At 40.3% G+C, this 19,728-nt stretch overlaps 1 protein-coding gene and 1 long non-coding RNA gene across 2 annotated transcripts in view; one reads left to right on the forward strand and one right to left on the reverse strand.

Annotated features, from left to right (window-relative positions):
• Window positions 1-1,891, reverse strand: LOC310714660. Its single transcript, XR_014529936.1, has 2 exons — window positions 1,759-1,891; window positions 1-551 (listed from the first exon to the last, which is right to left on the reverse strand). It is a non-coding gene; the product is annotated as an uncharacterized lncRNA (long non-coding RNA).
• HSPA4L (heat shock protein family A (Hsp70) member 4 like) overlaps window positions 1,701-19,728 on the forward strand; it is a 27,571-nt gene continuing 9,543 nt past the window's right edge. Inside the window, exons 1-12 of the mRNA XM_083519978.1 lie at window positions 1,701-2,176; window positions 7,786-7,843; window positions 7,964-8,104; window positions 8,848-8,970; window positions 11,151-11,250; window positions 12,639-12,772; window positions 14,452-14,696; window positions 14,782-14,858; window positions 15,562-15,713; window positions 16,107-16,213; window positions 17,143-17,276; window positions 19,458-19,657. Coding sequence (XP_083376104.1) covers window positions 2,070-2,176; window positions 7,786-7,843; window positions 7,964-8,104; window positions 8,848-8,970; window positions 11,151-11,250; window positions 12,639-12,772; window positions 14,452-14,696; window positions 14,782-14,858; window positions 15,562-15,713; window positions 16,107-16,213; window positions 17,143-17,276; window positions 19,458-19,657 — 1,578 coding nt within the window. The 5' untranslated portion in view covers window positions 1,701-2,069. The remainder of the gene's footprint in view (window positions 2,177-7,785; window positions 7,844-7,963; window positions 8,105-8,847; window positions 8,971-11,150; window positions 11,251-12,638; window positions 12,773-14,451; window positions 14,697-14,781; window positions 14,859-15,561; window positions 15,714-16,106; window positions 16,214-17,142; window positions 17,277-19,457; window positions 19,658-19,728) is intronic.

Raw genomic sequence — 19,728 nt, forward strand, 5'->3', positions numbered from 1 at the left:
TTGCAACATATCTATGCTGTTTAATAATGGGAAAACCCTTTCATGTCTTCAGATTTGAAACATGAAGAATAATAGTTAACACCCACATGAAATAAGATCTGCTTAGCTATGTCAATCTGTGTAATTACAGAAAATGATAAGTTAATAAGCAATCATGGTTTAATCAAATAATGACTCATTGAGCTTCAAATCCTCAAGTTGTCCTGTTGAAATTTCCAGGACTACTCTGGGGTGGAGACTTACAATCATAGGGTGTGACCACATTCCCATTTACTGTGGCTCCAGTGCACTCACAACACCGGATTTTTAAGCTGGGTTCACATGATGTTGGACCCAATCCATCTGTATCCTGTAGCTTTTGGAGAAATGCTCCTATTCCATACGCGTTTTCCTCAAACGAGCTTCAGTGTGATTTGAAAATGGAAGCCACAATTGGTGTGAACAGTTCAGGATACGTGCACACAAATAATGGCACATGCTCAAACGAAAGCTTCACTGACGGGTGTTCAGAGCAGGAAAAGCAATAATTGGGTGAAGACACACCCAGCCAGCTGTGGTGTGAACAGAAGAAGAAGGAAGTAAATTGAAAGCGCAGCAGTGGGAAACAACCTCATACTGTTTCAAGCAGAACTGAATATAAAAAAGAAGTCCAGGAAGCTGGATTGGATATAAGGGCAATAGTGGGGCAGCATCCCACCCAACCTAACAAACCAACCTCCACTGTCATCCCCTGACAAGGGAGAGTGGGGGGGGGGGACCAGCTCCCCCCCATCCACAAAAAATATTGAAAAGCATTGAAAGTACAGTGGTACCTCAGGTTAAGTACTTACTTCATTCTGGAGTTCCGTACTTAACCTGAAACTGTTCTTAACCTGAATCACCACTTTAGCTAATGGGGCCTCCCACTGCTGCTGCGTCGTAGAAGCACAATTTCTGTTCTCATCCTGAAGCAAAGTTCTTAACTTGAAGCACTATTTCTGGGTTAGCAGAGTCTGTAACTTGAAGCGTATGTAACCTGAAGCGTATGTAACCCAAGGTACCACTGTATTCAATTAACTGAGGTTCTACCCCCCAACCAAAGCCTGCCCCCCCATAATGTCCTATTTTGGGGGGTATATTTACCCATGATTTCTCAAAAAAAGCTCAATAACCTTGGAATCCTAGCTCTGCCCATGTTCTCTGAAGTGAACTTTTTTCACTAGAAACCTCATCCGTGCCACTCCATAAATGTTTCTGGTCAGAGTAAATTGTACGCCAAAGGCTTCACACCATAATGTATACTTTGCATAGCAACTGCCACCTCCACCCCGTCGTCCCACTAACAACCATATTTTCCCAAGATGCAAAACTTAATTATTACTATTGTATAAGTAATATATATATTGGACAATAGGAACACTTAATATCTGTTTGCTTATGCAATACGATTGAGTTATAGTGTTTCTCTTAATTTTTTCCCCCTTTTACTATTATTTGCTCATCAGGCGCCTGGGAGCCCCATTTCAATAATTAACCAATCTCTCTCTGTGGATTTTCAATTCGTTGCTTAATTTATTTCTGAATAAGAATATCTAGGCTGCTGGGCCGGCCTCTGTCATGTTAGGCCACTCCCAGAAATACTTTTTCCAAAGTCACATGTTCCTGCCGCGCGACCAAACCACCTTAGCAGCAGCAGCAGTACTGACATCTGGCCGCAAGATGGCGACCGAGGCCACCGCCCCCCCCTCCCCGCGCGCGCTCTCTCTCTCTGCTGCTCACCTTGCCCCCTTTCCAGATCTTTCTCGAACTCGGGGAGGCTTGTCGGAGAGCCTGTGCGGAAAGAGCCGAATGCCGCAGCCGGAGTTTCGCGGCGTCCCCGCTTGGCGGCCTCTGGCGCGCGTGGGCGCGCGTGCGCAGAGGCGAGGAAGTGCCGGTTGGTGGCTGTTGCTCCGCAGTGAGTGAGCGAGCGAGCGAGGAACCGCGTCGCAGCAACAGCCGCAGCCGACAGCAGCGCCCGCCCGACGAGGCACCGCCGCCACAGCAGCGGGCAAGCGGGGGGAGGAAGAAAGGGGACCACACCCGGCGCAGCCATGTCTGTGGTGGGCATCGACCTGGGCTTCCAGAACTGCTACATCGCGGTGGCGAGGAGCGGCGGCATCGAGACCATCGCCAACGAATACAGCGACCGCTGCACCCCGTGAGTAACCGGCCTTCTCGCCGCCGCCGCCGGCCTCCCAACCGTCATTTGGTCTTAGGCCCCGAGAAGGAAAGCGGCCCCCCTCCAACTACCGCTCCCGGCACGCTCTCCCCCCCCCCCCCGCCGCAAATAACTACCGGCTTCCTCACCTTACGCAGCAACTACCGGCCGTCTCTACACCGCATAATGAGCTTCGAATGAGAAACGGCCGGGCGCCGGTGTCTCTCCTCTCTCTCCTTCAGCCGCTGCCGGGCGCCTCCATTTTCATTCATGTACCCCTTGCTCTCTTCGCCGCACCCCCGTCCTTTTAATTTTTCCCCTCTCCTCCCACCTCCCAAGGATTGATTGCATTCATCTCGCTTAAATGGGTGACGCTCCGCACCCCCCGATTCTCCGCAAGAGAACGGTCTGGGGGTTGTTGCTTCTTTTAACCTCCCTCGGAAATTAATCACTATGATGACAGGTCTGGATCTCCTTCAGCCTTTAAGGGCTTGGAACCCACTTTTAGCCTCAACCCATAAGGGGGGCTGTGGACCCTCTTCCTACTTACTGTTTTAGAAACCGTGCTTATATCTTTTCTTGGAGGGGGGGGGGTGTCTTTTGCCACCTCATCGTCCTTATGAATTTTACTTCTCTTTGAAAATAAACCCCCCTCTCCATTTTTTTTAATGGTAGAAGTATTGGTGTGCAACTCGAGTCTTAGATCACAACCCTGTGTCTTGCAGGTTACAGCATCAAATAATCCCGAGGGAATTATTTCGTGCATTACTCAGTGTTCTGTTCTTTTCGTGAGCTCTTCACTATACGACTTAATTAAGTTTGCAGGGGGGGGGGGATAAAGCATTTTCCAACTTGGTAAATAACCCCAGATGGTTGGACAGTGTTCTCGAAGCTACCAGCATGAGTTTGACCAAGCTGCGGGAGGCAGTGGAAGACAGGAGTGCCTGGCATGCTCTGGTCCATGGGGCCGCAAAGAGTCAGACACGACTAAACGACAACAAAAATAACCCCAAGGTTTCAATGTTGACACAATCTTTCCAGAAGCTTGAAAGGTGGCTTTAAAGTTTACATGAACAAAATAAAATACTCAGTTTAGGGGTAATTCTGATTGCAGCAATGTGCAACATTTACAGTCCACCCTCTGAATTCACCATATTGGAGTTGTGTGGATAAAAAGGAAAGGCAGGATAGAAGGGATAAAAGTTGACGCAGCTCTTCTTCTCTTTTTACACCCCACACCCTTCTGTCTGACCTGTTACTACTTGTTCAGTTGCCTCACCTGGATGTAGGGCATGGAAGGTGATGTCAGTGAATAGTTGGTGTGCTGTACGTATAATAACAGAGTATGCAAGAGTAGGTGGAGATTCCTCATTCTCCCTTGTTTCCATGGGTTACAGCGAGAAGTGGTAAATGAGCAGTATCTCTGTTATTCTAGCACAAACTAGGGATTCACATAACAAAAAGCAGGGGATCTGTAATTGCTGGCTTTCTGTCTCTTTGAAAAGCAAGCTTATTGCTAGGAAAGCTTATAACTATTCATTAATCACTTAAATATAGCATAAATGTAGTGAGGATGTGAAAACATGATTATAGGAAAGGTTAGAATGTTCATGCAAGAACTTTTTTGTTGGATCAGACCATAAGTTCAGTATTTGAACGCTCACAGCCAGGTCACAAAGATATTTCTTTTCAGCATTTTGCTTCTTTGAGATACTGCCTCTGAAACAGATGGGATGGGATTGGAAGAATGGGAAAGCAAAAGTAATAAGGGATGGACATGAGTAAAAGCAGTTATATTAGGGTCCTGTTTGCAAACAGTGCTAAATTATAGTTTAGCAATTACTGGGGAGAACCTTGGCTTGCAGGCCCTGGGTTTATGCACCCCAAACCCTTCTCGCTCTTCCTTCACGGCTGTTGTTGAAGCATACTAGGACCATAAATCATTGTTTGCTCCTGAATTGTTAAAAAAACTAAAATTTAACTGAATCCGTTTGTTTTAAAATGCCCGTCAATTCCAGTCTCTTGGTGGTGTCTGTTCTGGAGAAGTAGGGAGCATGTGAGCCCAGCGTTTGCTCAGGCTTGTTTTCATAGTGCTAAACTATTGTTTAGCATTGCATCTATACCTAGACCTCATTGCTGTTGAGGATAAAAGCTAAAGGTTAAGGAATAGCTTTACTTTTTAATAAGTGTATTACATGGCTACTACAAAGGTTTCACAGAAAATTTACCATAATTTTTTAATGACGATTACAAGAAATAATGTATGTGGACAAATGCTGAAGAGTCTTCTGTCCCTCATCCCATCGAATACTTTTCTGTGAACTGCCCTGAGACCTCTGAGTATAGGGTGGTATATAAATTCAATAAATAATAATAATGAGGTAGCTTAGTTATCAGATGAAAAACAAAAGAACCTGTGGCAAGTCTAGTCCAGCATTCCATTCTTGCAGTGATTCCCATCAACTGGTATTCAGGGGTATACTGCTTCTGGCAGTGAAAGTAGAAAACCATCATGGCTAGCAGCCATTGATAGCCATATCTTCCATGAATTTGTCTGGTTTTCTTTTAAAGCCATCCAACTTGGTGGTCATCACTACTTCTTGGAGGAGCATATTCCATACTTTAGTTATGAGTTCTGTGAATAATTTATTCTTCCTTTAGTCTGTCTTAAATCCTTCAACATTCACCTTCATTGGATTACCCATCGCTTCTGATGTTAATGAAAGAGGGAGAAAAACCTTTCTTTCTCCACTTCCTCCACACCATGCATAATTTTATAAACTTCTATCATGTCTCCTCTTAGCTTTTCTCTAAACTTGGTGTTGTTTAGTCATGTCCGACTCTTCGTGATCCCATGGACCTGAGCACGCCAGGCACTCCTGTCTTCCACTGCCTCTTGCAGTTTGGTTCTCTAAACTAAAAAGCCCCAAATATTGTAATATTTCCTCACTGGGAAGTTGATGTATTCCCTTGATCAATTTGGTTGCCCTTTTCTGACCCTTTTCCATTTCCACAGTAGCTTTGGTAGCTCTCCTACCACCCTAAGGGTCAGTTGCTGCCAGTTCAGACCCCATGAATGCATATGTGAAATTCATTTATTTTTGCCCCAGTGTGCATCACTTTACAATTGTGTACATTGGCCTGCATTTGCTGTTTTACTGCCCATTAATTCAGTTTGGAGAGATCCTTTTGGAGCTCTTCTCAGTCCTTTTTTGTTTTAATCTCCCTGAACAATTTAGTCAGCAAACCTGACTACCACACTACTCTATCTCTAAATAATTCATGAACAAGTTAAAAAAACACAGGTCTCAATACAGATTCTTGGGGAATGACACTTTCTACATTCCTTCATTGGCAGAGCTGTCCATTTATTCCCATTCTTTGCTTCCTTCTTAACCAATACCCACTCTTCAAACTTTTGTATGTAAAGGACTTGCTAGATGCAGCTATTCAAGGCTGTTGGAATTCTAGCCAAGGAAAGCACCAAAATAAGTTTTACTGTTGGAACCATTAAAGGAACAGATCTCTCATGCTATGAAGTTTCCAAGCTCTCCTAAATAGCTCTTGTAAAATCATAATTTAAACTTAACAGTGTAAGTACCATGGTAGGAAGCTCATGATCTGGGTTGCCCTAGTAGAATGGGAGAACCCAGCTCCTGGAGGTAAAATTTAGCCAATCTCTGTTTATATCCTAAGAATCCTAGTCCACTAAATTGATAATACAAAATGAGCTTCCATAATCTTGGGAAACATGCCTGATCAAAAGATAATTGAAGTGGGATATTCCTAAGCTAACTCAAAATGCCATGTTTTCTATTTCGAGCCTTATACAGTTCATTGAGGTTAAAGAAGCCCAAAATTTTCTGATTTGTATTAGACCTGATGATGTAGTCTAGCTCCTGGAGAACATACAGATATCGGTATTCTGCATCTCGACCTTAGGTTTCCTAAAATTTAGCACTTTGGCCTTTTCATAGTTATACAAACATTCAAGGAGCTACTCTAAAGAAGAAAGTCCCGAATGATGTATCGGATCTTTTTAGTATAAGGCTGGTTTTGGATGTTTAGGTTTTATGGCTTCATTCTTGTTGTGACACTTGGAATTACAGAAGTAAGGTACTGTTTGCAATTGCTGTTTTGAAGCTGCATTGGAAGGCTTGGTAGTGCTGAAAACTGGGAATGCTCTTCACAAGAAAGTAACCCTGTAAAAATCTGCTCCTAAAACTCCCTATCATTTGAGGATTTGAAAATTGTGAAGGAGGATGATTACCTGCACAAATAATCAATGCATGTAAAATGAAGTTGCTGTGGATTGATGCAATGCATCCCATGGTGCAGTAAATCCAGTGAACAAAAAAAACTGTAATAAACAAGATATTTGTAATTTCCGAGTCATTTGAATGCTTTGGGAGGAAGGGTGGGATAGAAATATAATAAATGAAAATAATAAACAATGATTTCAGGACCTCATTTGCACCAACTTTAAAGTGGTCAAGGGTTTTAAAAACCCTTATTATGAATCTTACAATGATCATACATGTAGGATAAGAATAATGACTTCTGCTCTTTAGGCTGATAAGGAGCTGTAAATTAACTAGGCATGAATTGATTAGGAAGTGCTTAAAAGGCAGTACTGGGGCATATATATCTGAGACTATAATTATTCTTAGTAATGGGCAGCAACTCTATGATTCTATGATTCTATGATTCTAAGAAAACAATAACTGGAAAATAATATGTACAAGTTATTTATTTATTTTAATTTAAATCATGCCATGCAATATGCAAGCAAAATGTACTGTGGGCAAAGACTGTCTCTAATTTCCTATCCCACATTGCTGAAAAATTACTGTCTGCAATTAAAACAAGAATTAGCTTTGGGTCGCACACCAGGGGGTATCCATGTTCTTGCCTATGAAGTGCAACTGTGCCTCTTTGAAAAAATGGAGGGTGGTGCATCACTCCATGTGGAAAAAATGAAAAAAGGCTAAGGCTGGCATTAGTCAGTCTTGGACATATACTTACTTTTCTGGCTGAAGAAAGTCAATATATACAACAGAACTGAGGCAGTCGTTAACTAACATTATACTATCAGGCAAATGTGTACTTTAAACTAACAGTATTACCCAGTTCCTTTGTTTGTGACATCTCCAAAGGAGCTGTGTTTTTTTTAGAAAAATATGTAAATTTGACAATCTTACTAGAATGCATTACATAGAATTCTCCATATGTTAGCTCACCAATTTCTGAGATAGATTCTTGAGATTAAGACCATCTGTCCTTTTAAGGATGGATGAATAAAGCAAGTTGGCTGAATTTGAATACATGTGGAGAGTGTCAAGATGATAGTTCAAGGTTCTGCTTTGCAAATTATGCTAATGGTTGAGTTTTTGAGATGCAGGTGTGAGTTCAGTCTGTTTGTGTGATTGCTATTTTTTCTAGTACCACAGTGGTTTACTTGCATGGTTTTGCTACTAAGATAACTAATGACACAACTTTAATCGTGTGTGATGGAAAGAAAGTCCGCTTGTTTCAGAAATAAGTCTCCCCAACTGCCTGTTTATTCTTTTCTGGACTCATTTGAAAATTGAATATCTTTTATATTTCAGAGCTTGTATATCACTAGGAGCTAAAGCCCGGACTATTGGAAATGCAGCAAAGAGCCAGGTAAACGTTAAATTATTAGTACTTTAGTGAAAGCTGTTGTCATTCCAAGCAGCAGTTCTTGATTCTTATGAGAATTTATAAACATTAGAAATTAGTAATGGCAATGTTATACTTCAACAGATTATCACAAATATTAAGAATACATTGCATGGGTTCAAAAAACTGCATGGGAGAGCATTTGATGATCCATTTATAAAAGCTGAAAGAGCCAAACTGCCCTATGAGCTTCAGAAGTTGCCTAATGGGAGTGTTGGAGTAAAGGTGAGTGTTCCAGCCCGTCTTGCAATATTTAAACTGTTAATATTTATGGTGCTTTGTGCATCCTATCAAATGATCCCTTCAGTTTGACTTGCCAGATTGTTTAATGCCAAAACAGGGCAGTGTTGATGATTTGATGAGATAGATCTGAATAATTGCAGAAGGTATAACGGAGATACTGAATCTGCTCACATAAACCTGTCTGTGCATCTTTGGAGGCACTCCTCAAATGGGAGATGAGGCAGATGGCAACTGGAAGAGGGCCTTTCTGATGGTTGTGTGGCAGCAAAGAAAGACCATTTTTTTGCCCTTTTCCCTTTTCCATATCATTATTCTAAAGTAATCTTATCTGTGGTTTTTGTTCTTTTGTTTTATTTATTTAAAATGTTCTCTGTGTGTGTGAACACTAAGTGAATATATCTGTAACACTGTAAGTCAGAATTCCCATATTGTGATTGGTTGTAGATTCCTGTTCAGTGTACATTTAGTCTCATCTGCCTAATGAATGTAACTTCATGACATGTTAGTTGCATGCATGATTTACCTTTGGTATGCATACAAAATATCTTGAGTGGATATCTGATACATCCATGGGGCATTTTATATTGTAGTTCAGAGGTCTATTAAATGTTATGGCAATATTTTGGAAGATTGTGTTAAACATTTATTGGAAACACATTATGATAAAATGTAACACTTCTGGGGCACTGTGTGCTTTAATGGATACTGTTTTCCTTTTGTTGCAGGTACGATACTTGGATGAGGAGAGACCGTTTGCAATCGAACAGGTTACAGGCATGCTCTTGGTTAAGCTTAAAGATACGTCAGAAAGTGCACTTAAGAAACCTGTAGCAGATTGTGTAATTTCAGTAAGTTGGCATTTTATGACTTTAATATGCTTAACATCAGTTGTGTGGTATTCTATTGGGGAATATCAAAATGAAACCTGTTGCTTAAAAAGAAACATAAATATGCTAAGATGGTTATGCTTTGCAGAATATTTACCATAATTTCTCTTGAGTTTTTCCAGCTTGGTAACACTTATAGAAATGTGAGCAACAGAAGTCCTTTCATTTACTGTTGTACCCAGTGCTGTAAAATCTTTTCAAAGACAGGCTTCAGGTAAAGTTGAAGGTTGACCTACTTAGTTTTACTGTGTTCTCTATGAATAAGGATGCAAGAGGGAGAGACTAGCTCGGTGGTAAGTCACATGTTGCAGTCTTGGAAACCTTGGGCAGCCTGAGTAGCTAATACTTAGCTTGGTAGACAGACAGGTCTGGTTCACACACAATGATAAGCCATGGTTTGGTTAACCAGTGTGATTTGTTTGAATATGTGAGCCCAGCCCAGCAGACTAACTATGGTTTCTTTTCTGTCAACAAACCATACTGTGAAGCCATTGGGTTTTTTCCCTCTTAGTTTTAGAACCATGGCTTGTTTTGAGAATGATGAACCCAGCAGCCTTGCTTAAACTTTGGGGTTTTTTAACCATTCCACACCAGATGCTCTCTGATAAAAGGGCTCAAGGCAAGAACAGCTAGAAAACAAGTCAAGCTTTGGAGAAACAAGCTGTTGCTTGTTTGCTCATCTGCAAGATGATTCCTGGGTAAATAAATTGTGGCTTAGCATTAAGTGTAAATGAAGCCAATATCTGACATGGTGCAAGGCTGCTTCCTCTTTTCATTGGGAAAGGAGTCCAGGTTCAGGGAGTCAAGTTAACCAGCCTTTGATATAGAAGAAGCATCAAAATGCATGGACAAGAAGTAGTTTTAGTGGGACAGATTGATAGAAGCTGTACTTTTTTGTTTAGTAAATTGGTAACCACTAGAATCAAGTATTTCGTGCAGCTTTGGATAAAAAGTAAGAAATCTGAATTCAACCAGAAACCAAGCTTTTAGAATCTGACTGGAAGCATGCATTTTGGTATGTGTACATGATATTACCTACCATAATATACCACTTCTGCAAATATCACTATTAGATTACAACACTCTTGCCACTTTGTGTTATATTTCACTAGAAAGAACGTAAAGGAATGTATAGGCTAACATTAAAGGCTTGATTTTGTTGTTGTTGTCAAATGAGCCTCACCAACTGGGAAAACAACCAACAACACTCCTGTAGATGTTCTCAGTGATCAAGCTGGGATGTAAGGGTTCAGGCAGTCCCTGAGCTACTCTGGACCTAATTTGTAAATTAATACAATAACCTTGAACTTGGCTTGGTAGTAATTTTTATTTTGAATCTAGATTCCGTTTGAACAGAAATATTAAAGAAACAAACTTGAATCCTTTAATAAATTTCCATGCATAGTCATAACATAACACCAGTATGAGACCATCAAAAAGACTTCTATCCAGCACTTTGCTGCCATTACTCTCTTCTCTTGTCACTCCTTCTGTGACTCTCTTTCTTAAGTCCTTACTTTTTCTGCCCATTCCATGTCCCTTCTATCAAAGCCCTTCACATCCTTGTCCATCCCCCTATATTTCTCCATTCTAATATCCTGATGCACCTCTGACTGTCTTCTTTACTCTTTAAGCTCCATTGCCCTCTGTGGTCCAAAGGACTCTTCCTTCCTCAGCTCTTTATACCTTGAACTGCTTCCCAAACACCTCAGTTAAGCTACCTTGAAATTCAAAATCCATATTTCATTAGGCTTTTGGCACACACCAAATGTCCCTATAACCTAAACCTGAGTATATGCAACTGAAATAAATGGATATTCTTTCCCTATGTACACCTATTGTCTTGTCCTTCTTTTGTCTCCCTTGTGCTGGACTATGGATAAGTTTTTCAGGATAAGGACCAGTCTTCCTGTACTTACTAATGCTGAAAACCTAAAAACTGTAGTGATTTCAGCATTTCTACTTAATTGGAATGTGAATTGAACTATTTAAGTACTATGCATTAATAGACTTACGGTATATCTTATTAAATGGAGTATTTTTGAGTTTTACAGTGCAATAAGATGTTTGGAATATGCCTTGTGTGAAATTCATTAGCAAAAAAGGAATGCAGTGAAACTAATAAAACATTTTTTCAACAGATCCCAAGTTTCTTTACTGATGCTGAAAGAAGGTCAGTAATGGCAGCTGCGCAAGTAGCAGGTTTAAACTGCCTGAGGTTAATGAATGAAACTACAGCAGGTAAACATGTGGCTTTGATTATTACTATATAGTATATAGCTTAGTTTAGAATCAAATTTACATTGAGTGTCAAGATGTAAACCAGAGCAATTGCTGAAATGGTGCACTATATCATGACCCCCTAGGGCAGCCTGTTTACAAGTAAACTACTCTATAGTAGAGGTGGGAGATTAAGGCAATGTATATGCAAATCCATCATAGTTTTTAATCTTACTCTCAGATGTCTCATTTAACTCCTTTCGCGTTTTTAATCAAAACATTTTGAAGATGAATGCAGTGGTGCCCCGCAAGACGAAATTAATTCGTTCCGCAATTTTTGTCGTCTAACGAATTTTTCGTCTTGCGAAGCACGAAATCCCATAGGAATGCATTGAAAATCAATTAATGCGTTCCTATGGTCAAAAAAAGTCCAAACAAAGCCAAATTTGGTACAATAACAGTTTATTAACTGCTCTTTAAAGTCACACATACTGTAAAGAGCAGTTCGAAAATTTAAGGGAAAATAAATTAACTTTATAAACAAAACATGTCTTTGTTTTTAGTCAAAGAAAAAAAGTCGCGAGACGTTTTCGTCTTGCGAAGCAAGCCCATAGGGGAAATTCGTCTTGCGAGGCAAATCGCGAACGGAAAAACCTTTCGTCTAGCGAGTTTTTTTTCTTGCGAGGCATTCGTCTTGCGGGGCACCACTGTGTTTAAAAAGTCACTTCTTCATGATGGCTTTTAATTTGGCAGTATCCAAAATGCCACTTAAATACATGTACTTTTGGATAGATCTTGATACACAAAACTTTCTAAGTTGTTACAGTTCCCATCATAAAGCTATTGATGACACATTCAGTCTGTTTTAATAATAATAGCTAGACAAAATTGCTTATCATGTGTGGATTCTGGCTTCAGTGGTTACCTAGCCTTTTGATTCCAGCAGGACATTGGAATATAGGAGCATACACTGAATTGTTTGCTCTTTCTGCCTTTGCATGTTTTAAATCAAGTGCAAAACACCATAATTGCATAATTCAGACACTGATTGTATTTAGATATAAAATGGTTTGGATCTTATCCATTGCTGTTGTTCTGCTAGCACAACAGATACCTGCTTGCACAATGAAGCTTTCCCCTCCTCTGTCCAGAGGCTTGGTGGACCCTCCAGATAAGATTTTGAGGGTATGCTGGGAGCAGGAAACAGAACTCCACACAAATAACACTGAATATAGTCCCTTTTTCTGTTAGAGAAGATAATAGATTCTAATGCAAGTAAAGCAGACTTCTTGGAAGAGCCTGAAAATATATAATGCCTTTTTAGTTTTTTCATGATTCTATAATGTATTTCATAATAGTATTCTAATGCTACTTAAGTTTCACAAAAATTATTCTTTATTATCTGGCAGTTGCACTGGCCTATGGAATTTATAAACAGGATCTACCAACCCCAGAGGAGAGACCAAGGAATGTGGTTTTTGTTGATATGGGACACTCTGCATACCAAATTTCTGTTTGTGCTTTTAACAAAGGAAAATTAAAGGTAAAATATTGAACTGACATGTGATTCAGAAAAGTAAAGAAGCGTAGGAAATTATCATAGTTACCAGTAATTCATATTCTATAATGGGCTGCTGTAAATCAGTGTCTGGTACTATGACCATTCTTTTAGATCAGGCAATCCTTTCTGAAATGCATATAAAGAAACATGATTTTGCCTACTACTTCATCCTCACCTAGTTTTTTTTGTTATTGTAGCATGACAATAACAAAAACTTCTTTTCTGAAGGAGGCTGTATAACATTTTTTCCAAAATCCTGTCCTTAGTACCAGTGCATCAGGATATAAACCATCTACCCATCCTCATATTACTTTGTGGTAGTCAAAACATGTCCATCCCCCCTTATTCAGGTGCAAATGTTGGTTTTGAATCCTATCATACCACATTGGCAGGGGCAGGGAGGGAAAGGAAAGCCATAAACTTTGCCAACACTTGCTCAGACTCCGAACACTGCTGACATGTGACTCCCAACAGATTACCCACATAGGAATGCAGCCCTAGATTAAAATACTATTACCACCCTGCTTTAGAGGGTTGGCATTTCACTCTTTATGTAGCTAAATAAGTTGTCCCTAGCTTATAAATAGTTAAGTGTATTAGTAAACATTTTAGACATTAAAATGCTTGTATTTCCCATTAGAGTAACAAGCATCTTCAAAACGTCTTAGAAAATAAGTGAGCCAAAGGCAGTTTGAAATGTCAATATATTGGGCAAAATCCAGCATAATGCAAGTCAACTTTCACTTATGTGACAGGACTTCTTTCCTGTTCCCTCACACCCTCCTTAAATTTTAGGAATGCACAGGAGGCTACAGGGACAGGGAAAAGGTGAAGTCCCATTGCACAAACCATAAGTCTATTCCATAACCACACAGAGACACCATTTATCTCTTATTACTGCAGCATTTTGGCAGAGGATGGTGAAGCCACAAAGAGATTCATACATGTTTGATCCAACTTTCATGAAGGCAGCAGAAGCTGAAATATCAGCTATCTGTTTCTTTATCCATGGAGACCAACTGTTTGGTTTAAGAGGTTTAGAAGCAAATGGGTGAGCTCCCATTGCTCGGTCCCAGATCCTTTAATCTCTGCCATCTTTGCAAAACAGTTAACATTTTTTGGATTGCTACTAAAAGATGTTTATAGTAAGCATTGCATTAAACTTACTGCACGATATTAACTTCCTGGGAGGCATAAACTTAACATGTTTGGCACCTCCTAAAATATTTATTCAACTGGGTCTTTGCTGGTCATTGAGCCCAAGCCTTTGAGAATTGTCTGGCTACTGTGGTTCTTGCTGTTTTTACTGTATGTATTAGCTTTTAATGGACTGTTTTTATTGTATTGGTATTTACGATCTGTATCCAATGCTGCAGCTCCAGTTGTGCAACAGACTGCTCTGTAACAGAACTTCCTCTCCTGTACTTTCCATCCCTACCCTACAATCAGAACCAGCTCCAGAGGGTTGGGGGACCCTTTGGAGCAGATTTGGGGTTGCACAGAGGGAATAGAAGTCACATGGTGCAAGAAGAACTTCACTCACACAGCATTTGATGCAACTCATGTGTTTTAAACTGCCCTAAAGGGTGGTGGACAGTATTAAAAAGTGTTAAATAACTTCCTTTCCTTACTGCCATTATGCTGCATCTTTAACTTCACAGGTACTGGCTGCTACATTTGACCCATTTTTGGGTGGTAGAAACTTTGATGAGGCTTTGGTAGATTACTTCTGCGAAGAGTTCAGATCAAAGTATAAACTAAATGTGAAGGACAATCCTCGAGCACTGCTGCGTCTGTATCAGGAATGTGAAAAACTGAAGAAGCTTATGAGTGCCAATGCCTCTGATCTTCCCATGAACATAGAATGCTTCATGAATGACATTGATGTCTCTAGTAAGATGAACAGGTATTGTGTTCAGTTTTCTATAAGGCTTAAATAAAATTAGTCATTTTCGTCCATAATACTTAATGGATTCCTCCCTTTTAAACAGGGCTCAGTTTGAACAGTTGTGTGCATCACTTCTGGCCAGAGTAGAACCTCCTTTGAGAGCAGTGATGGAACAAGCAAGTAAGTGAAAATTGCTTCAGCTTATTATGAATACCTGTCTTCTGCTTATCTTCAAGCTAAAGTTCTTGTTTGCTAGTCTGACCAGTATTTATTATTACATTATTTTTAAAATTTATATACCACTAGAATGTTCCTGGCATTGGACAATCAGAACAGATTAGGGATTCTGCTGAATTACCTCCCACCTCGCTGCCCAGCAGTCTCCCTGCCTAAGCTGACAGCTGATTTCGGAGGTGATGTTGAAGACCCCCAGATTTCTGATTTTGGGGGACTTCAACATCCATGCCAAGCTGACTGACTGGGGTGGCTCAGGACTTCATGGCTGCCATGATGACAATGGGGCTGTCCCAACATGTCACTGGCCCAACACATGTGAGGTGATGGGAGAGTTAGGGGCAAACATTGTGGGACAAGGTTTGTCAAAGGGATGGGAGGTTGAAGGGGTTTGGATTAGATGTAAAGGGAGGGGATGGCAGTGTGGGGTAGGTAGACTGGGTTGGCAAGCAATGTGAGCAGCAGTGGCAATCCCTAATAAAGAAATATTTGCCACAGTCATGGCGTGGAATCCCAGTTATAACAGCAAAAGGGACACATCGTTCCTCTCCCTAAGTACTTTCCCCCCAGGCACAGAGTTCCAGTATAAAAACTGCAGTATCTTCTCCTCTAACTATGGAAGCAAGTTGTCTGCTTATGTGTCTACTAGAACTGCAGCGTGAAGATATTTACAGTATAGAAATAGTAGGTGGAGCAACTCGAATTCCAGCAGTGAAGGAGCAGATTAGTAAATTTTTCTGCAAGGAGATAAGTACCACACTTAATGCTGATGAAGCTGTTGCAAGAGGCTGTGCGTTGCAGGTATGTTTACTTAACAATATTTCATTAGCAATAATACTTAATATTTCTGGGATTGGTAATTTGACCTCAATGAGACATGCTATAATTATAGTGGGATTTGGACCAGGCCATCATAGTGAAAATTGCAAGGCACTGGTATAATGCCATATTTTAATTGTTCACACTATTTTTTTGTAGTAATTTCCATTTTGAGTATACTTTTTATTGGGGAAGAGAGTTGCCATTCTTTCTCTTGTTCTTTTCATATCCTTTTTGTGCTGGTGGCTAGTGTAACAGGTCTTCATGAAAATCATTACTTTATGAAATTAAATGTATGTGGCTGGTCATAAAGCCAGACACAAAGCAAATATGTAATAATCACAAGACTTAGTGATATTTTATCTTTTTTCCTAGTGTGCAATTCTTTCTCCAGCATTTAAAGTCCGTGAGTTTTCCATCACAGATGTTGTTCCGTACTCAATTACTCTGAGGTGGCAGTCATCTTATGAGGAGGGGACAGGGTAAGAATTTGAACAACGTTCCAAATCGATAGTGTGTCAAAGGGTCAGTAAATAGATGAGTTAGATTTGCTATTTGTAATACAGTGAAATGTCTAAAAATGTGCATTGGATGTAAGCAAAGCAGAGATACACAATCACTTTGACATAGACATTCCCATGAAGAGCTTTTCTTTCTTCCTGTTTTGCTTGATAACATGGTCTTGTGTCCTTTCATAGTAAGCTAGATAATTAACACATGGTGGAAAACATATGTGTGACCTATGCTATACAGATAACTAGGGATCTTTTTAACCTCCAGCTCTCTAGGGAAGGAAACTAGGACAGGAGCACATCATGCAGATTCATTTGCGATGTTCACCTTGGCAAGCATTCCTCTCTCATGTAGGGTGAGCACCTCTGAAACTCATGATGACATAAAGAGCCATCCCCTGCCTTTATTCTTATGAGATGTACTCATAGTGGGGAACAGGAGTGCAAGGAAATACAGCCATGCTGGGCATCAGAGGTGCTTGGAGCACCCCTGAAGCTTAGCATCACTGGGAAGAGAGCACCCAAGACTTTGGAGATGTACCACAAGCATCTCCAATTCTCAGTATGATACCTGAGATGAGATCCTGCACCTCCTAGGTAAAGTTAGTAGTGACAACAAATTTTGGGCAGCTACCAAGGATTTTCTTATAACATCTGCTCCTCTTTCTTTCCACAAACTCTCTTAATATTACAGGAGAACTGGGAAAAGGATATAGTTGAATTATAGATTCTTTAAGTTTGAGTCAACACATGCAAATAAAAATGCCTGCAAATAAAAATACCTGCACCTCTGAAACTCATGAATGAAACTCTGAAATGCCTGGTGTTTTATTGTTGTTGTAACTTGTATGGTGTACAAACTTTCGTATGGTGTATAAAGATTATTTTATTTTTTGTAGTGAATGTGAAGTGTTCTGCAAAAACCACGCTGCTCCATTCTCAAAAGTTATTACTTTCCACAAGAAGGAGCCTTTTGAGCTGGAAGCATTTTACACCCATCCACATGACATTCCTTATCCTGATACAAGAATAGGTAACATTTTCTTTACTTCTTGAGCATGGCATTACAGTATGTTCTAACTTTGGCATTACAGTATGTTCTAACCATTGTTTCAAAAACTCAAATACTGGTGTAACAAAATTAAGAAATGGTTAGTCTCAGAATCAGTCTTTGAATCCGCTCACGTCACGTACAACTTTGTCCTTGAATATATTTAATGTTTAGCTTTTCTGCTTCATTTACTTAAGACTGTATTTCTCTCCCTTTGAATCCAGACCTCTGTATTTAAAGAACTACGTAACAATCCTCATTCCCAGGGGAGCTTTGGATTTCAGGTTTTTGAACAGTGTCTCGCCTGTAGTGTTTTTTGAACAGTGTCTTGCCAGGCTTGCATTGCAAGTCTGTTGGATAAATTTTCAAAACCAGTTTGATACGGCAAGAAGTACCTGCCATTTAAAAGTTAAAAGTAAAAGATTCCATGGGTTGGCTCTGAGTGAACCCAAAGTTGCTCTTTGGATTCCAAGCTCAGTAGTGTTTCAATAGATAATTTAAACAACTTGTACTGCAAAATTTTAGCAATACTTAGCTGAGGAATGATAGCTGCGAGTTTACAGTGGGCAGAGGGAAATAACATGAATATAGTAGTTGTTAAAAGGGACGCAGGTGGCGCTGTGATCTAAACCACTGAGCCTCTTGGGCTTGTCAATCAGAAGGTCGGCGGTTCGAATCCCCACGACAGGGTGAGCTCCCATTGCTCGGTCCCAGCTCCTGCCAACCTAGCAGTTCGAAAGCACACCAAAAAGTGCAAGTAGATAAATAGGTACCGCTCTGGCGGGAAGGTAAACGGCGTTTCCATGCGCTGCTCTGGTTTTGGTGTTCCATTGCGCCAAAAGCAGCTTAGTCATGCTGGCCACATGACCCGGAAAAACTGTCTGCGGAAAACGCCGGCTCTTTCGGCCTGTAAAGCGAGATGAGCACCGCAACCCCAGAGTCGTCTGCGACTGGACTTAACTGTCAGGGGTCCTTTACCTTTTTTTAGTAGTTGTCAAAGTATAGGCACAACACTGTCAATTGCAAGGCAGAAGCCACTTAAAGTACAGTTTGGCCTCCATTGACTGCTTCCATTCAGTATTAATATGTTCTGGCTTGGCTGTGTAAGACAGTGGAGTGGCACATCCTTACGGCCATCATGCCAGACAGCTGTTTCCCTCCTTTCTTGTAATTTTGCTGGTAGAGGTTCTAATTTGCTTCTGGGCCATTTTGACTTCTCCCTGTATCTGTAGGTGTTCTGTTTCTCTGGCATATCTTCCTTGCTTTATTTCCTTTTTCCTAGCAACCATTGGGTATTCCATCTGGGATGAAGCTACAATTGGGAGCTGAAACAATTTTTCTTACCTACATGGGTTCATTGCTTTTAGATTAAACAATCATAGTGGTACCTTGATATTATTTTAAATTAAAGCTTTTCTTTTCTACAATATAGTTGCATAAGTTTAGAAGGTCAGTTCCTGTCAGGAGTATGTGATGACTGACTCATTTGTCTCAGGGCACAGTAACAGACAGTACTTCGTGGTCTTTTTGTATGCCTAGGCAGATCAACATTTGAGATCTTAGGAGCTTACCAGGAAGGCAGGGACTTATGCAGCTCTGTGCATGTGCCCTGAAGGCTAGGACAGGCCTCTGCATAGCTCAGGAAGTTTCCAAATGTTGATATGTGCAGAAACAGAACCAATACATACAGAGCCAGAACCCATTTCAAGAGCAAAAGTCCTCTAGCTTGAGTCAGATGTCACTCGGTGTGTTTATAATCCCACAGTAATTTAATTAGATAGTGAGCGCTGGCAAAATAGATCTTCTGGTTCGAGTTTGTAGAATATTGGAATGTTAAATAGCGTACATCACATTACAATGCACATTGTTGGTGAGTCCACTCTGTCTACTGTGCCATCTTCTTTTCAGCTGTAGATTTGTTTCAAAAGTTTATCTTGTCCTTGTTGGGGACAGAAGCAATATAGGTGCCTCTGATCAGAGGCAGCCTTCATAAAACATCTTTATGAATAAGTTGTAATCTAGGAGTTGCTAGTTGCTAACATTTACTTTTTAAAAATGTGTAAATAAATCTAAGTAATCATGAGGTAACTAAATGAATTTGGGCTTAGCACAAAAAAACCAAGTCTACAAGCCAATGTCCAATGTCTGCTTTGTATTGTTCAGGTCATTTTGTTATTCAGAACGTTGGACCCCAACATGATGGTGACAATTCAAAAGTGAAAGTGAAAGTTCGAGTTAATGTCCATGGAATCTTCAGTGTGGCTAATGCATCTGTGATAGAGAAGCAACATGCAGAAGGTGATCCAAGCGATGTTGCTATGGACACAGAATTGCCTTGCAAGAATCCAAGCAAAGAGGAGCTGGTATGTTAAACTATGAAATCCTCTCACAACTACAAGTAGAACATAATTTTTACTAAAACTTTATTTTTTAA

The sequence above is a fragment of the Podarcis liolepis genome, assembly GCF_965112155.1.
Source record: "Podarcis liolepis genome assembly, chromosome: 9".
NCBI classification, from domain to species: Eukaryota; Metazoa; Chordata; class Lepidosauria; order Squamata; family Lacertidae; genus Podarcis; species Podarcis liolepis.